The sequence below is a fragment of the Vigna unguiculata genome, chromosome 8 (genome assembly GCF_004118075.2).
Source record: "Vigna unguiculata cultivar IT97K-499-35 chromosome 8, ASM411807v1, whole genome shotgun sequence".
In the NCBI taxonomy this organism is placed as follows: domain Eukaryota; kingdom Viridiplantae; phylum Streptophyta; class Magnoliopsida; order Fabales; family Fabaceae; genus Vigna; species Vigna unguiculata.
This window is the reverse complement of record NC_040286.1, coordinates 10,633,677-10,650,139: the sequence shown is the minus strand read 5'-3', so window position 1 is coordinate 10,650,139 and position 16,463 is coordinate 10,633,677. Positions and strand designations below refer to the sequence as shown.

General features: G+C 37.8%; 1 protein-coding gene across 1 annotated transcript; it reads left to right on the top strand.

The window, feature by feature from the left end:
- Positions 1 to 9,313: 9,313 nt before the first annotated feature.
- LOC114193077 (stearoyl-[acyl-carrier-protein] 9-desaturase 6, chloroplastic) lies at positions 9,314 to 11,072 on the top strand. Its single transcript, XM_028082772.1, has 2 exons — positions 9,314 to 9,982; positions 10,103 to 11,072. The coding sequence occupies exons 1-2, from the start codon at positions 9,377 to 9,379 to the stop codon at positions 10,667 to 10,669; spliced, it is 1,173 nt and encodes a 390-aa protein (XP_027938573.1). The 5' UTR covers positions 9,314 to 9,376; the 3' UTR covers positions 10,670 to 11,072.
- The last annotated feature ends 5,391 nt before the right edge of the window (positions 11,073 to 16,463 follow it).

The following is a 16,463-nucleotide window of genomic DNA, read 5'->3' as shown; positions in this document are numbered from 1 at the left end:
ATCTTCTGTACGTGGAGGCCGAAGCTTCAAGAACAACTCCTCCCAATCCACACCTTCTTCATCACATCAAAATTCAAATACGCGTCTGCAATGTCAACTCTGCATGAAATATGGGCACACCGTAGCTTCGTGTTGGCATCGCTTTGATCAAGATTTTCAACCGCCAATTCAATTACATAACTCTCAGGTTTCTCCTTCCAATATTGATAACTGTGATCAATTGTCTTCTATCTCTACTATGCCTGAAACTCTTTGGTACCCCGATAGTGGGGCTTCACATCACATAACAAGTGACTCTTCAAACTTCACATCTAAAACCAACTACAATGGATCTGAACATGTTAAACTTGGCAATGGATCAGGTTTGGCTATTACTCATGTTGGATCTGCAAATCTTTCTTCTCTGTCAAATTCATCTAGTTTTGCCTTGCATAATCTTTTATGTGTTCCAAACATCACAAGAAATCTTTTGAGTGTTTCTCAATTTGCCAAAGATAATTGTGTTTATTTTGAATTTTTTCCTTCTCATTGTAATGTAAAACACCAGGTCACAAAACAGATTCTACTTCAAGGACAACTTAAAGATGGCATATATGTTTTTCCTACGCTGAAATGCTCACACAAGCCTCAAGTTCATCAAGTCTCGACTGCTTCTTCATCGGTTTTGGACCTATGGCATGCACGCATGGGCCATGCTACTCTTCAAACTGTAAAGAGAATTCTACAAAGTTGTAACATTTCTTTTAACACTGACTCTGTTTTCTGCAACTCTTGTGCTATATCCAAGATACATTAGCTACCTTTTACTACATCTCACACAGTCTACACACACCCACTAGAATTAATCTTTGTTGACATTTGGGGTCCAGCACAAGTTTGCTCTGTTAACGGTGATATGTATTACATTTCCTTTGTTGATGCTTTTTCCAGATTCACGTGGGTTTACATGCTTCATTCAAAATCTCAATCTTTTGACATCTTTATTAATTTCAAAACAATGATTGAAAAACAATTAGGTCTTTCTAAAAAGCCATTCAAACCGATAATGCTCGTGAATTTATACATTTTGATAAGTTCTTAGCTAAGTTTGGCATCATTCATCGTTATACTTGTCCTTACTCTCATCCTCAAAATGGGACTGTTGAGAGGAAGCACATACACATTGTTGAAACTGGTTTGAGTTTCCTTGCACATGCATCTATGCCCTTAAAATACTGGGATTTTGCCTTCAAAGCTGCAACTTTGGTTATAAATAATTTACCCACATCTGTTCTTCAATATAAAACTCCTCATGAAATCCTTTATCATCATCCACCAAAATATGAATTGTTTCGTGTTTTTGGTTGCACTTGCTTTCCTCTTTTACGTCCATACAATAAACATAAATTTAATTTTAAATCCCATGCATGTTTGTTTCTTGGATATTCCGTAAACAAAAAAGGCTACTTATGTCTTCATCCAAATTGTAAGTTGTATACATCCAGGGATGTTATTTTTAACGAAAATGAATTTCCTTATAAATGTGTTCCAAATATGTTTGCACCTCAATCTTTCGCTCCTGTGTTGGGTGGTGATGCTCCTTCATCAACATTGCTTCTTCTTCCCACAACCCCACATCAACCACATACACCTGTTGCTCCATCAGACTCCTTTGTACCATGCATGCCCTCTCCTTCATCTTCTTCGGAACATCCTTCAGTCTCAGAAGATGCAGTATCTCAGACTCAAGACTCTCCTCACTCTATTGCATCCTTGAATTCTGGCGCATCCCAGGCTCCAACATCGACTGATTCTGTGGCTTCCTCCTCAGCAGACACTCTTGTTAACGTGCATCCAATGCAAACTAGAGCTAAGTCTGGTATCTTTAAACCAAAAGCTTGGGTTTCTACTACCACTGTTCCTCTATGTGCACAGGATGCGCTTATTGACCCTGCATGGAAACAAGCCATGCAAGTTGAATTTGATGCACTCCTAAAAAACAAGACTTGGACATTGGTTCAACCTCCCCGCGGTGCTCACATCATCACGTCAAAATGGATTTTCAAAAACAAATATAACCCCGATGGTACCTTGAACGACGCAAAGCACGCTTAGTTGCACGTGGATTCAATCAAATTGAGGGTCTTGACTATTTCGAGACTTTCAGCCTTGTTGTGAAACCAACCACGATTCGTTTAGTGTTATCTCTTGCTCTCTCGGCTGGTTGGACTGTTCGTCAACTTGACATTAACAACGCTTTTCTCAACGGTGATCTTGACGAACTTGTGTACATGGAACAACCACACGGTTTTTGTTCTCAACCCGGATACGTTTGCAAATTAAACAAACCTATCTATGGTTTAAAGCAGGCTCCAAGAGCCTGGTATCAAAAGCTAAGTACAACTCTTATTCACCTTGGCTTTATATCTAATATTTCTGATCCTTCGTTATTTGTCCAACAATCATCTTCTTCCACCATACTTATACTTATTTATGTTGATGACATCCTTGTTACAGGAACGTCTTCTTCTGCCATTCAAAAGCTCATTACCACTCTCAACAACACCTTTTCACTCAAAGACCTTGGCAAACTTCATTTCTTCCTTGGTATTGAAGCTCATTGGCAACCAAGTGGCTCTCTTCTCCTTACTCAAACAAAATATGCAAATCAGATTCTCCGTAAGGCAAACATGACTTCCGCAAAACCTCAACCAACACCAATGGCAACCTCTCTTAAGCTCACACCTGATGGCTCTGAAGCTTTTTCGGATCCCACGTTATATCGACAAACTGTTGGGGCTCTTCAGTACCTTACTTTCACACGTCCGGATCTCACGTATGCAGTTAACAAGGTTTCTCAGTTTATGCACCAACCACAACTTCATCATTGACAAGTGGTCAAACGAATTTTAAGATATGTTGCTGGCACTACTCATTTTGGCATCCGTTTCATATCAAACACGGATTTTACTCTTTGTTGTTTTGCAGATGCTGACTGGGGTTCAAATCCAAGTGATCGAAAGTCGACTTCGGGTTTCTGTATATATCTTGGATCGAATCTTGTCACTTGGTCGTCGAAAAAGCAAGAAGTTGTTTCTCGCAGCACCACTGAAGCAGAATTTCACAGCATTGCTTCTGCAACAACTGAACTCTCTTGGATAGCTTCTCTTCTCAAAGAGCTTTCCCTTTCTCCTCCTGCACCCACTATATATTCTGATAATCTTGGTGAAGTTTTACTCACAGCCTATCCCATCTTTCATTCCAAAACCAAGCACTTCGCCCTTGATGTTCACTATGTCCGTGATCATGTTCGAAAACAGCATCTTTGTGTTCAACATATTCCAGCCTAGCTTCAAGTTGCAGATGCTCTTACGAAACCTGTCTCGAGGGATAGTTTTCAAAACTTTCGTGATAAACTTAGGGTTCATAGCTTACAACCTCCACCCTAAGTTTATGGGGGGCGTGTTAAGAGTATATATAATTCTGTTATGGTTAGTTACTGTAGTTTGTTATACATCTTTTGTTACGCTAGTATAGTTAGTTCTAGGCTTGCCTATATTAAGACTTTCTCTCTCTGTATCAACATAATTCCATATCATGCAACGTTCTATTTCTTTCTCTCTCTCATAATCATAACAATTCTGCATTTTGATTTTCATCTGCTAGCAAACCTTCACTACACATTCCAAACTGTGGAATCTCAATGATGGGCATAGTCTCAAATGGCAACATCCTTAACGCCACTCTCTGAACGCAGTTTTTTTCTTTTAAATTGATTGAATAGTTTAGTGTTTGAAAACTCTGAATAATTTAACAGTAAAGTGATTGTGAGAGAGAGATTTTGGAAGGAATATTGTGTCTCATTGAATGAAAGCATCAGGCTATTAAATAGCCATACACAAGCAAAGCAAAACAGGAAAATACGATCAACAAGGACTTACTGCTACTAGACTTCTAACTAAAATGACTTCTTCAGGAAAGTCCCTAATAAAAACGGGACTTTATTAGACTAATTCCTAAAAGTTGTTGTTTAGTGCAAAGCTGCAGTTTTTTTAAGGCTATTTCCTCCTGCACCCCATAATTACTTCCCGTTATATCTTTATAATCCCAAATATACAATAAGAACATGTGATGAATAATTAGGGTTTTGAATAGATGCTATTTATTGTCGTGAGTCCATTTGTGGTGGTAGTTCCATGTGGTTACTAATTTTGGATAGGTTTAATTACTTGTAAGGTACCCAGTTTGGGTCAAGGGTGTCAAATTGGTACCCCGCGAAAAAAAAAGGTGCCAATTTGATACCCAAATAAGTTTAAGTGCATCAATCAGGTGCATCCCGTTAAATTGTCAAAAACGACGTTAAATTTATGGTGATGTGGCAATGCATAATGGATATGTGTCATTGAAAGAAGATGTGTAAAAAAACAATTGTACAGTGTTACATGCACAAATTATTTAATGAATGGTGAAGTTTGAATTTTTCCTAAGTCATTTGTGGTCATTATCTTCTTCTTCCTCTCCATTTGCTTGCTGGTTCAAACCTAATGAGGTGGTTTCGTGGTGTGTGGTTCGTAGTTGTAGAGGTGCTTTCCGATCAATTTTGCAATAGGGTTATGCGTGTTCTTCGTGGACATAAAAAAAATAGTGTATCCTCTAAACTTAACCCTCTTCCTAGTTCCAAATATACCTTCTTGATTTTCCCAATAAAAACAATGCTTCCAAGAAAACCCTAATCCCGAGTTCCTTTCCCCCTCCTCCCAATCAATATCCCCCAGCGTAGAAACTTCAGAACCTTAAAATCCCAAACCTAAAAAGAAACATAAAAAATTCAGAATATTTAGAAATTGGCATTGGAATTGAAATTACCCTATTGTAGCAACAAATGTCGTTGTGCAGTTCAAAGAATAAAAGCAACAGAAAAATGAAAGAGGAAAAAACTAGAAGCTTGGTCTAACGTAACTGTGTCATGAATCGGAAAGGAGAGGAAATGGGAATTTAGGACTCAGATTCGACGTCGATGGTGAAAACCAGAAGATGAAAATCGGTGGAAATGGGAGCTCAATCACACCTTCTCAAAACGATTTCACATGCGCTTTGCAGAAACCCCTAAATCGCATGAACCTCGATCATCTTCTCACTTCTCACTATGCTTTTATGCTTTTCTTGATCTAGGGCCACTTTGAACATTACAATTTTTTTTAATTCATTTCAAAAATTCCTATTTTTTATTTAAATTACCACGTCACAAATAATTGGTATTCAACGTGTCAAATTTTTGTGTCAACGAACTCTTTTAATTGGTCAACGTTAATCACTTTAACGACGTTAATGAAAATGGACTTGATTGATGCACTTAAACTTATTTGGATACCAAATTGACACCTTTTTTTTCACGGGGTACCAATTTGACACCCTTGACCCAAACTGGATACCTTACGAGTAATTAAACCTTTTGGATAATATTTGGTAGTCATTGGGATGCGTCGTGGTGGCTGGCATGCGAAAATTCACTGTTGTCATACATTTTTTGAGTTACATTTCATTTACATTATAATACTGGATTGTGTAATTTGTGAATGTTACGGATTACACAATTCGCAAGAAATAAATCATAATTTTGCACATGCCAAATTACATATTTCGAAAAGTGAACTTGTATTATGAATTATAAAATCTGCAATATATTTTCACTTATCGGATTGAACAATTCGTGGTGTATATTTACATGGCGAATTTACATGTGTATTATGCCTGTTTGTGATGTTGAGTGAAATTTATTGGATTATTTGAACAAACTTTACACAAATATTATTGGAGTAATATATCGGATGAGGTAGATCAATTGTCTGAGATGGAAGAGTCCAATATAATAGGGTATTGGGAAAATAAAGATGAATTGGTTGTAAGGGATTGCTTGTCGTTTACAATTAATGAGGCTAGTTGAAATGACGCTTGGTCTACTCCTTGTGCACATATCGTTTCAATTGGCCAGTCCTGATAAGCTCTTCTATCTTATCGCATAAAGTGTGGCATTGCTCGGTAGTGTGGCCAATATTGCGGTGGTACAGGCAATGCTTGCTTCCATCGAAGTTAGGCGATGGAGGCATCTTTCTTGGGGGAGGTAAGGAATCGACACTGAATGCCTCCTTTAAGATCTTCACCCTCAAGACATTGAGGGGAGTGTAACTGCTAAACTTAGGGCCCTTGGGCTGCTCGAGTGCGTTCCCAGTCGGGTGTTTGCTAGCCGATTTAGGGTTATTCTTCTCAACTACCGATGGTTCGGGTTGTGCTTGCTTTTGGAAGTTTCACATACCTTTTTCCATTTGCATAAACTATGTCGCTCGCTTTTGCATCCCCATGGTTTTGGGAGGCTTCCTACTGATCTTGTCAGCAAGCACCACTAGCTACAGGCTAGTAAAGAAGTGATGTCTGACTATTTCATCACTAAGATCCTTAATTTTGACCAACATCCTATTGAAGCGATCAATGAAGCTCCTCACAGATTGATCCTTCCCCAGCTAAACATTGACGAGTGTCACAAGTGTCAAGGCCACCGGTCAGAGGGGATCAAACTTGGTACTGAACCACGCCTTTAAAGTGGCAAAGCAGTCAATGTTGTTGGGAGGTTGTTCGGATAACCACTCCAAGGCTTCTCCTGTTAATGAGGATGAAAAGACTCTACACTAGATGGGGTCATTAACTGCATGGAACATCATCTGGTTCAAAAATGTTGGCAAATGATTATCAGGATTGATGGTTCCATCTTACTTCTCGAAGGTCGTCATCTTACATCGTTCGGGCAAAGGGGTTTCTAGGGGTGAAGGGAAACTTTACCTCCGTATTGACTGTCATCCTAGATGGGTGACCTCCTTGGTAGCCCCTAAACTTTCCACTATAGTGTGAGTGGGTTTGTCTTTCGTCTGTTTAGTCCTTCCTGCGCACGACGGATGAGTTTGTTCCTCTTACCCGACCGGCTCCATTCAGTTCTGTCATGGGGGATTGGGGATAGTTAGGGTAGAATGCACAAGATTTGCCTTCTCCCTCACTTATTATCTCATGGACGAATTCTCTTCCCTTAGAATTCAAATTTGCACCTTGTAGTTCTGTTGAATCTCATCCATGCGTTGCTACATCATCCTCAATATTTCCCTTGTGTCAACTTGGTCTTCAGAAGGGTCTTGTACTTCAACTTTGCTCGTCATGTTTCTCATGGTCATCATAAGGATTTATGTTCAATCAATGCTCGACCCTATGATGGGCGCCAAAGTGTTTCGGGTGTAGGGGCCTAACGTTCATTTAACACTTTTGTCTTATCTTCAACTCCTCACGTCGTTTGTCTGTTTGTCTCCTTCGCTACTCGTCTGGTGAAATACATCGATCAATCTACTTGTTAAAGAGGCTCTGATGCTTAAGTCAGTAATGGTTCAATCGATAATAATAATTAATGCTGTAAAAATGCGAGAGAAAATTCCCAACATCCTGACATTTGACTTCTATTTATAGTTTTCTACGTGGGCCTTTGATTAGGGTTGGCCTAATCAAGGCCCAATTGCTTTTAAAACATGATTATTGACTTGTTTAATCTTAACCACTAGAGGTTCCTATTTATCCTTACTGTCGTTCGGCGTTACTTGCCAAACGTCGTTGTCTGACGCATATCTTCATATGATCAACAATTGGACCCTGAATGATCAGTGAAACGCTCCTACGGCTTTACCTGTCGAACATCATTGTTTGACACATATGTTCATATGATCAACAATTGGACCCTGAACGACTGGCGAATGATTCGTGCAGCGCCACTAAGGCGACTAGCCACTCGTTGACACATAAATCTTCATGATCCCCACAATGATTGCCACGTCCAGGGGAGATTGGTTTTTATGTAAAGAACATGATCTGTTATGTAGGTTTGTACCTCTATTGCTTAATTGTGTGATAGGGTGGTTGCTGATCGACACCACTTGTTTGTGTGCTTGGATGTAGACGTGAGCTAATTATGCAAATTACTTTGGGTACCCCTCGATGTTTAGTTTGCCAACGGGCCCATACGGTACAATTGTATTTCATAGTAGATAAAAAAAAATTATTTATTAAGAAAGTGAAATTATTTTAATAAGTGACATACATTACTAGAAATTTTAATATTTTATGGGATTTTTCTTGCAAATTTGTTAAAAATGTTTGCAAGAAAATATTTTTTTTGTCATTTTTCTAAGAATTTTAATTAGTAGATACTTTCTCCGTGAGTAATTATTTCTTATAAAATTATAAAATTCGCAAAAATTTCCTACAAAATTTTATATAAAAGTGTTTTATACAAATATTTTTGCAAAAAAAAAAAGGTAGTAATTTCTTGTTAATTTTCTTTAGTAATGATATTTATTGTGCAAATAGAGTTAACATGTAAAATATTAAATTGTACAAGATATTTTCCATACTATAAATTATAGTTTTTAACTTAATAATAACTAAAATTAGTAATATTAAGTAAATGATTTATTTTCATATTTTGTTTTCATCCTGATAAAATAGAAGTTATTATCCTGTTTTTTTTCCTTGTAAGATCCAAAATCTTCTTCATATATTTATTATTGTTTTAAAACTATTATAATAAATAACAATAACATAAATATAGAAAATTATACCCCAAATAAATACTGTATAGATTGTTTTGTTTATATATTTATCTGCTTTATGTTTTAATTTGCAATTTAAAAGCTTGTCTAAATTTAAAAATCCTTATATCATTATAAACGTACTAAAAAAAGACATTAAAATTTGTAATTAATATACATACAACAAGTCATTACAAACAAAAGATACTAATGAAATAGTTCATTCTGTCATACTTTTTGTGTAATAAATACTTGAATAAAAAAAAAATTCATTTGTTAATTAATCTCTACTGGTTTTATTTGTTAACTAACTGTTAACCATTAAATAAAAAAAATATTAAGAAAAAAAATGAGCTGGCGTATTTAAAGACGCCCACAAAGATGTAAAAGATCCACAGAAATCATGATTGACCAGTCTCTGTTATTCCACCAAAACCACAGCACCCCCAGTTTTACACAAATCCATATTTATTTAATATGCACACCCTGGAACTTTTGTATTTCATGCCCCGGTAACATTTCACAAATGACTATCCTACCCTTAACAAATGATCATTATTTTCTTACCCAAAACAACAACTTCTCAATGTAGAGAGTCAAATTTCCACAAAAGAATTTCATAAATTTCAAAACAACTTATATGGCACTTTTGAAATTATCAAGAAAAACAAGGACTTATCACAAATCACACCGTTTACAAATATCTCACTCCCCAAAGCAGCACACACAGTTTCACTCAAACAACGATAGTCTAAGCCCAACAACACATAACCAACACCATGCAGATACGACCCTGCAACTCCATCACCACTCAAACACTTGTTCCACGCGCATATACAACAAGCTCATGCCACCGCCACCTCTTGCCACCGCCCAAAGTCGCCGTCTCCGCCGTCTCCGCCGTCTCCACGGCGCCGCTGAAGGCTCGGAGGACCCACTCAATGCCTCCGGAGAAAATGGAGGTTTTCAAGTCGTTGGAGGGGTGGGCGTCGGAGTGGGTCCTACCACTGCTGAAGCCCGTGGAACGATGCTGGCAGCCGCAGAACTTGGTCCCTGACTCGTCACTGCCGTTCGAAGAGTTCAGCGAGGAGGTGAAAGCCCTTCGCGAACGCACCAAGGAGCTTCCCGACGAGTACTTCGTGGTGTTGGTGGGTGACATGGTCACCGAAGACGCGCTTCCCACTTACCAGACCATGATCAACAACCTCGACGGCGTGAAAGACGACTGCGGAACCAGTCCAAGCCCGTGGGCCGTGTGGACCCGGGCCTGGACCGCAGAAGAAAACCGCCACGGAGATCTGCTCAGAACTTATTTATACCTCTCCGGTCGCGTCGACATGGCTAAGGTTGAGAAAACTGTGCATTACCTCATCGGAGCCGGCATGGTAAGAAATGTTTGTTTTTTATTCGAATTCCTTAAAAAAAAAAATTAGGGATCTGTTTGGCATTGCAAGGAATCAGTGAAAAATTCATTATTTTTTATGGTTTGTTTTTGATTAATGTAGGACCCTGGAACAGAGAACAATCCTTATTTAGGGTTTGTGTACACTTCCTTCCAAGAGCGAGCAACTTTCGTGGCGCATGGGAACACTGCTCGGCTTGCGAAGGAAGGGGGTGATCCAGTGCTTGCGCGCATATGTGGAACCATTGCTGCGGATGAGAAGCGGCATGAGAATGCATATTCTAGAATCGTGGAGAAGCTTCTAGAAGTGGACCCCACTGGGGCGATGGTTGCAATAGGAAACATGATGGAGAAGAAGATCACAATGCCGGCGCATCTTATGTACGATGGGCACGACCCTAAGCTATTCGAGCATTTCTCTGCAGTGGCCCAGCGAATGGGCGTGTACACGGCCAATGATTATGCAGATATCTTGGAGTTTCTGGTTGGACGGTGGAGATTGGAGAAGCTTGAAGGTTTGTCGGGGGAAGGAAAGCGGGCACAGGATTACGTGTGTGGGTTAGCGCCTAGGATTAGGAGGTTGCAAGAACGCGCTGATGAGCGAGCGCGTAAGATGAAGCCGCAGAGTGTGAAGTTCAGTTGGGTGTTCAATAGGGAACTGCTTTTGTGAAATTTGAGTTGAGAGTTGGGTAATGGTTAATTAAATTAATTAAATATAAGAAACCCGTTTTGCACGTGGAAGATGTGTTGTCTAGTGGGGGTGATTAAGTGATTAAGTGATGTTAGTACAAGTTTAGGGTAGTAATTATTATTAATATTATAGAGTTTTTTTGTTTTGGGTTGTGCTTATAATTAATAAGTTGGAAGGAACTATATTAAGATGGATTTGCGTGTAGTGGATCCATTGGTGGTTGTTTTGGTGGATACAAGACTAGTAGGACTTTTGGTATGTAACGTTTGGTTAAAAATCTTATAGTTCTAATAGGATTTTATCATGATTCATATAAGAAAGTCGAAAACAAAGAATTGTATTTTTACTTTCGAATATAATATTAAAAACAATCAGATCTCAATTGATGTCCATGTATACTAAAATTAAAAAAATGCAGAACTAAAATGGTATTGATAGGAATAAGAATTTTGTTGAGTTCTACTTTTAGGTATATTGTTTTGCATGTGAACTTGTAGACTTGTCACCCATTGTTTCACCAATATGCACATTCATTTGTTGGAATATGTATGCATTTACCTGTTTTGTAATGTTATTTGACCGTTACATTTTCACTTTGAGGTGTTTATTTGCATTTTAACCGCATATATACAACACCGAAAGAATCATATTTCTTAATAATCCTATTTGCTACCTTCTCATAATACGAATGAACAAGTTTTTCTTTCTTGCGTTACTTTAGTGATGGTGAAAATAACAATACAAACAATATATTAAAGTAATGGTGAAAACAATAACGCAAACAATATACCAAAGAAGTAAAGGATGTAATTTTTCTTAACTTGCAAGAATTTATAAAAAGCAACTATCAAAGAACAACCATAATAAATCACCACAATCACAAATAAAGATACCAAAATTTTTAATGTGGAAAACCCTTCAAATCAAGGATAAAAATCACAAGTCGTCCAAACTAAAGAAATAGATTCACTATGACTAACAAGAGTACAAATGAGTCTCAATCAAGTGCACAAATTAGTGCCAACACCGAACCAAATAGCAAAGTAACAAAGCTTTCAAATAGAGAAGAACAAAGAGAAAAAAAACCTATAAAATCACTGCTGCAGTGCGAAATTAATTTCTACCAACTCAGACTTTGTATCGACAATCTGATTGGTTAGAATGAAGAAGAATGTATTGTGAAACTGCTGTAAAATTTTCAGTACAATCCAACGGTGAACGAATCTGCAATGTTGTTTTTACGGTGGCAGCTCAGTGAAAAATATGAACGGATTTTTCCCTCTACCTCTCTCTCAATGTGCTTGAGTTTTCGATGGATTGTAACTCTATTGTTCTATCTCTCTTCTTATTTTCCAGCCCCCTCTCCACTAGGTTAAGTGGGACATGGACTTCTCAAGTTTTGGGAGCTCAATACCCAACAAATCTCTCCCTTACAACTATGCAGAGATAAACGCAAAACCGGCGATCTCACAACAAACTTCAAACTTCCCTTTTGGCAATGCTTTAGTCATCATATCAGCACTATTATCATTTGTATGAATTTTTTCCAACGCCAACAACTTAGCATCCAAAGCATCACGTATCCAATGATACCTCACATCAATATGTTTGAATCTAGAAAGGGAAGTTGGATTCTTACCAAGATGGATAGCACTCTGACTATTAACAAATAATAGATAGTTATCTTGCACAAAACCAAGCTCCTACAAGAATTTCTTCAACCATAGCAATTCCTTCTATGCTTCAGTAATGGCAATGAACTTAACAAATAATAGACTAGTAGGTTGTTTCTATTTATTAGACCTCTTGAGTTGGACTTGAGGTGGTTCAGGTATATCATCAAGATCATCATCATGTTCCTTTTGAGCATCATCAATTGGAACCTCTACTCCACCTCCAATCTGTTGATCCTAAATATCACCATGTTGCTCATCATCTTGAGCTTCAGTTTCAACATTATCCAGATTATGAGCGGGCAATTTCATCGGATTACCATCAGTGAGATTACTATCTTTTTCGGCTGTGGTCTTCTCCACCTTATCAATGTCCTCAATGGTTTGGTCTTCCATGAATTGTACATCACAGCTTCGAACAAGATTATTCTCAACAAGATCATCCTCACCATATCCAATAAAGATGCATTGCCTTGTCTTCACATCCAACTTGGATATTTCATCCCTTGGAATATGAACAAATTCCTTGCAACCAAAGACATGCAAATGATCATAGCTTACATTCTTGCTCAACCAAATTTTATTTCGCATTTCATTGTCTAAAATCACAGTAGGAGTGAGATTGATAACGTGCACCACCGTGTATAGTGCCTTACCCCAAAAATGCTTGGGTAATTTATCATGTAAAAGCATATATCTCACATTCTCAAGTAATGTCATGTTAATCCTCTCAACTAAACCATTCAACCAAGGAGTTTTAGGAGGAGTCTTCTCATATGCAATACCATGTTGTTTGCATTAAGCATCAAAGGGTCCACGATACTCACCACCATTGTCAGAACGTATATATTTTAGGTTCTTCCCTCATTGCCTCTCAACCAAGGCATGAAATTCATTGAACTTATCAAGTACTTGATTATTTCGCTAAAGTGCACAATGTAACATCCTGGCCAGATATTACTAATTTAAAATAAATAAAATAAAAGTAATAATAAATTGACAATTAATAAAACTTTTTTCCCAAAAATGCAGAAAATTTAAAACGTTAATAAATGTGCTGGAATCAAAATCCATAAAATCCAGCTCCACTAGTACAAAATCCAAGGTCCAATTATAAATAAAAACTGATTACAATTCATAAAAAGTTCTTTATAACATTTCCCATGCTCGCCCCTCTCCGGCTCTATGCATCACCAACGCCACCTGAAACATCATTTGCTCCCATGTAACAAGTTACACGATCATCGCCAAACACACACAAAAAGGGTCTGCTTAATATATTTAAACATGCATAAAGAACTATAAACCCTCACCCAATGCATAATAATTTATTCCAAAACCCTTTTGAGAACCTTTCCTTATGCAATAGAAATCATGGTCTTCCACCATGTTCATCCAACTTCTACGCACTTTGATAATGACCTTAAGATGACACATGCTGCCACGAGCCCCCACTCGTGATCCAACCTCTACAAGCCGCCACTCGTAGACCAACACGTGTGGAACTATTACGTTACAAACCACCATTCGTAACAACCAAATGGAGCTAACCAATACGAACTACCATTTATATTTTCACATGAGATTCTCAACATCACCGGCCACAACTCGTGAGTGACAATCAAGTGGAGCTATCCAATACGATCAACTACTCGTATGATCCCTTAGGATTTCCAACATCACAGGACACTACCCGTGAACGCCATGTGTTCACAATACATTACGAGCCATCACTTGTAAATGGGTCTCAACACATCTCAATCCAAAATCATCACCCAAAGTAGTGTTCACCATGTGAAATATCCAAATAACAGTCGATGCCCCCTACACTATCTTGTGGCATAGCCTAAGCGTCGCCAAGAGAAATATCACTACAGACCGCATGACGAGCCCTACACGCTACCAGGCACAACGCACTTTAGGGGTCACCTTTTTGACAATTAATACCTAGCAGAACCTTCCTCACCGACAAACGTCGCACGTTCCAGTGACCACTACCTACACAATTATTGCCTGGTGGAATCATACTCACCACCAAGCACTACGTGCTTCAGGACCTCCCTGATTTGTAGCTCTTGCTTGGCGGTTCAATTCCCACCGCCAAGCGCTACACCAGTAAACAACTTTTACTGGTTTATCCCATGCAGAACAGATTCCAGTACCCATAATCACCACAAACATACTACACAGTACCATGTGACATACAAATAATCCATTATAAAGTGAGTCTAAACCCCATATGCCTTATAAAAAATTTATAACCCAGTATATTCCCCCACTTAAATATGCCAACACTTAGAATGAATTAAGAATAACCCATGATCATTGGACTCTTACAATAGTTGCCCACTCCTTCCTCTTTTCATTCATAATCCCAAACAATACTCTCAATTGCATTGAATCCATACCACATGCTGAACTAAATTGTAGTATTCCTACACTAGGAATAAAACACCATGCTTATGACCAAAACATCCACCAACTACTGCACATTTTATAATCCAGGCCACACCTTACTCTAATTTCTTTAACCATTGTCTCATTCCACCTCTAGTTGCTCCAATCTCCCAATCATATTTATTACTTCCAATATTTATAAATTACTAATTATCTAATTTTCTCCTATTTTTAGGTAACCATTTCCACTTGAATTTCCAACAAGTTTTTCCCCTTGTTTCTCACACAACAATAGCCATCAGCACTGCAAATTTCTACGTGTCGCTTGGTGGCAAGGACGTGCCGCCAGGTGGTGCATCATGTTCTATTAGTTCTAGAATTCCCTGCACTTTCGTGAGACCCAAAATTACCCAATCTTTATCCCATTCATGCAATCTCACCCAATTCACATTCTAAAATGATTCCAACATTTATAGATATCCAATTTAAGTTCAGTTTCACAACATATCACAATTTTAAATCAACATTCACTTATTCCCAATCCCAATAGGAACCCTCCTATGAACTCATACATTTTTTTCCATCAATTAAAGCCCCACATAAACAATTTAGGGTAAATATGTTTTTGGTCCCTCAAGTTTCAGTGAATTTTGGAATTAGTCACTCATCAAAACTTTATACCAATTTAGTCCTTCATCTTTCAAAATGCGTGAATTTAGTTCTTTTAACCAAATTTTGTTAAGTTTATCTGACGTTTCAAGCACATTTCATGATAGTATTTAAGTTAATATTGAAGCAAAAATATGTCAAATAGTGTAAATAATTTAAATACTATCATGAAAGCGCTTGAAACGTGAGATAAACTTGACAAAATTTGTTTAAAAGGACTAAATTCATGCATTTTGAAACATGAAGGATTAAATTGGTCAAAAGTTTTGATGAGGGACTAATTCCAAATTTCGCTGAAAGTTGAGGGATCAAAAACTTATTTAACCCAACAATTTATAACATAATCATGCCCAGAAACATTCATTAATACTACTAGAACCCAGATTGATCACAAAGTTCCACAGAATCCAATCAACCAGAGAAAAACAAACCAAGTTCTCTCGTATTTCCTGGCGAACCTTCAAGGCCGCTATACGATTTATGGAAAAATCCAAAAACTTGCCTAGCATTATATAAGTCGCCTAACAGGCTATGAACACCGCTAGGCGATTTTTGGAAAAACACTCAAAACATGCGAAAAACAATGGAATTACAACAGAAAAGAGACACCAAGCATATACACACTAGTGTAGTAAGAACTTTTGGCCCCATTTTTTTTTCCTATTATGCTTCAGTGCTAGAACTGAGACATATTAAGGTGAGACCAAAGAGTGATGACTTTTAACCTTGGGTGTGAATTGAAGCAAAAACACACTTTTCTATTTTGGGTCTCTAGTGGAGCGAAGTCATAGATCTACTTTTTTACCTCGATTTTATATTGAACCGAAACCATATAGTTACATATTTTAAAATTAATTTTAAAATTTGAAGACCTTTTGGCCTCAGTTGTTCACAACCGAAGCCATGTAGATTGATATTTTTAGCCTAACTTACAGACCCATTACGTGCTAAATTTACTACTCATCGCTCAAGTAAGTGGATGAGTCCCTGAACTCCTTATCAAAGTTCAAACATAAATTTAATTTAAATGATTG

Coding starts and splice junctions, on each gene's coding strand:
- LOC114193077 (XM_028082772.1), top strand. CDS start 9,377: ATGCAGATACGACCCTGCAACTCCATCACCACTCAAACACTTGTTCCA. Junction 9,983..10,102: donor ACCTCATCGGAGCCGGCATG/GTAAGAAATGTT, acceptor TGATTAATGTAG/GACCCTGGAACAGAGAACAA.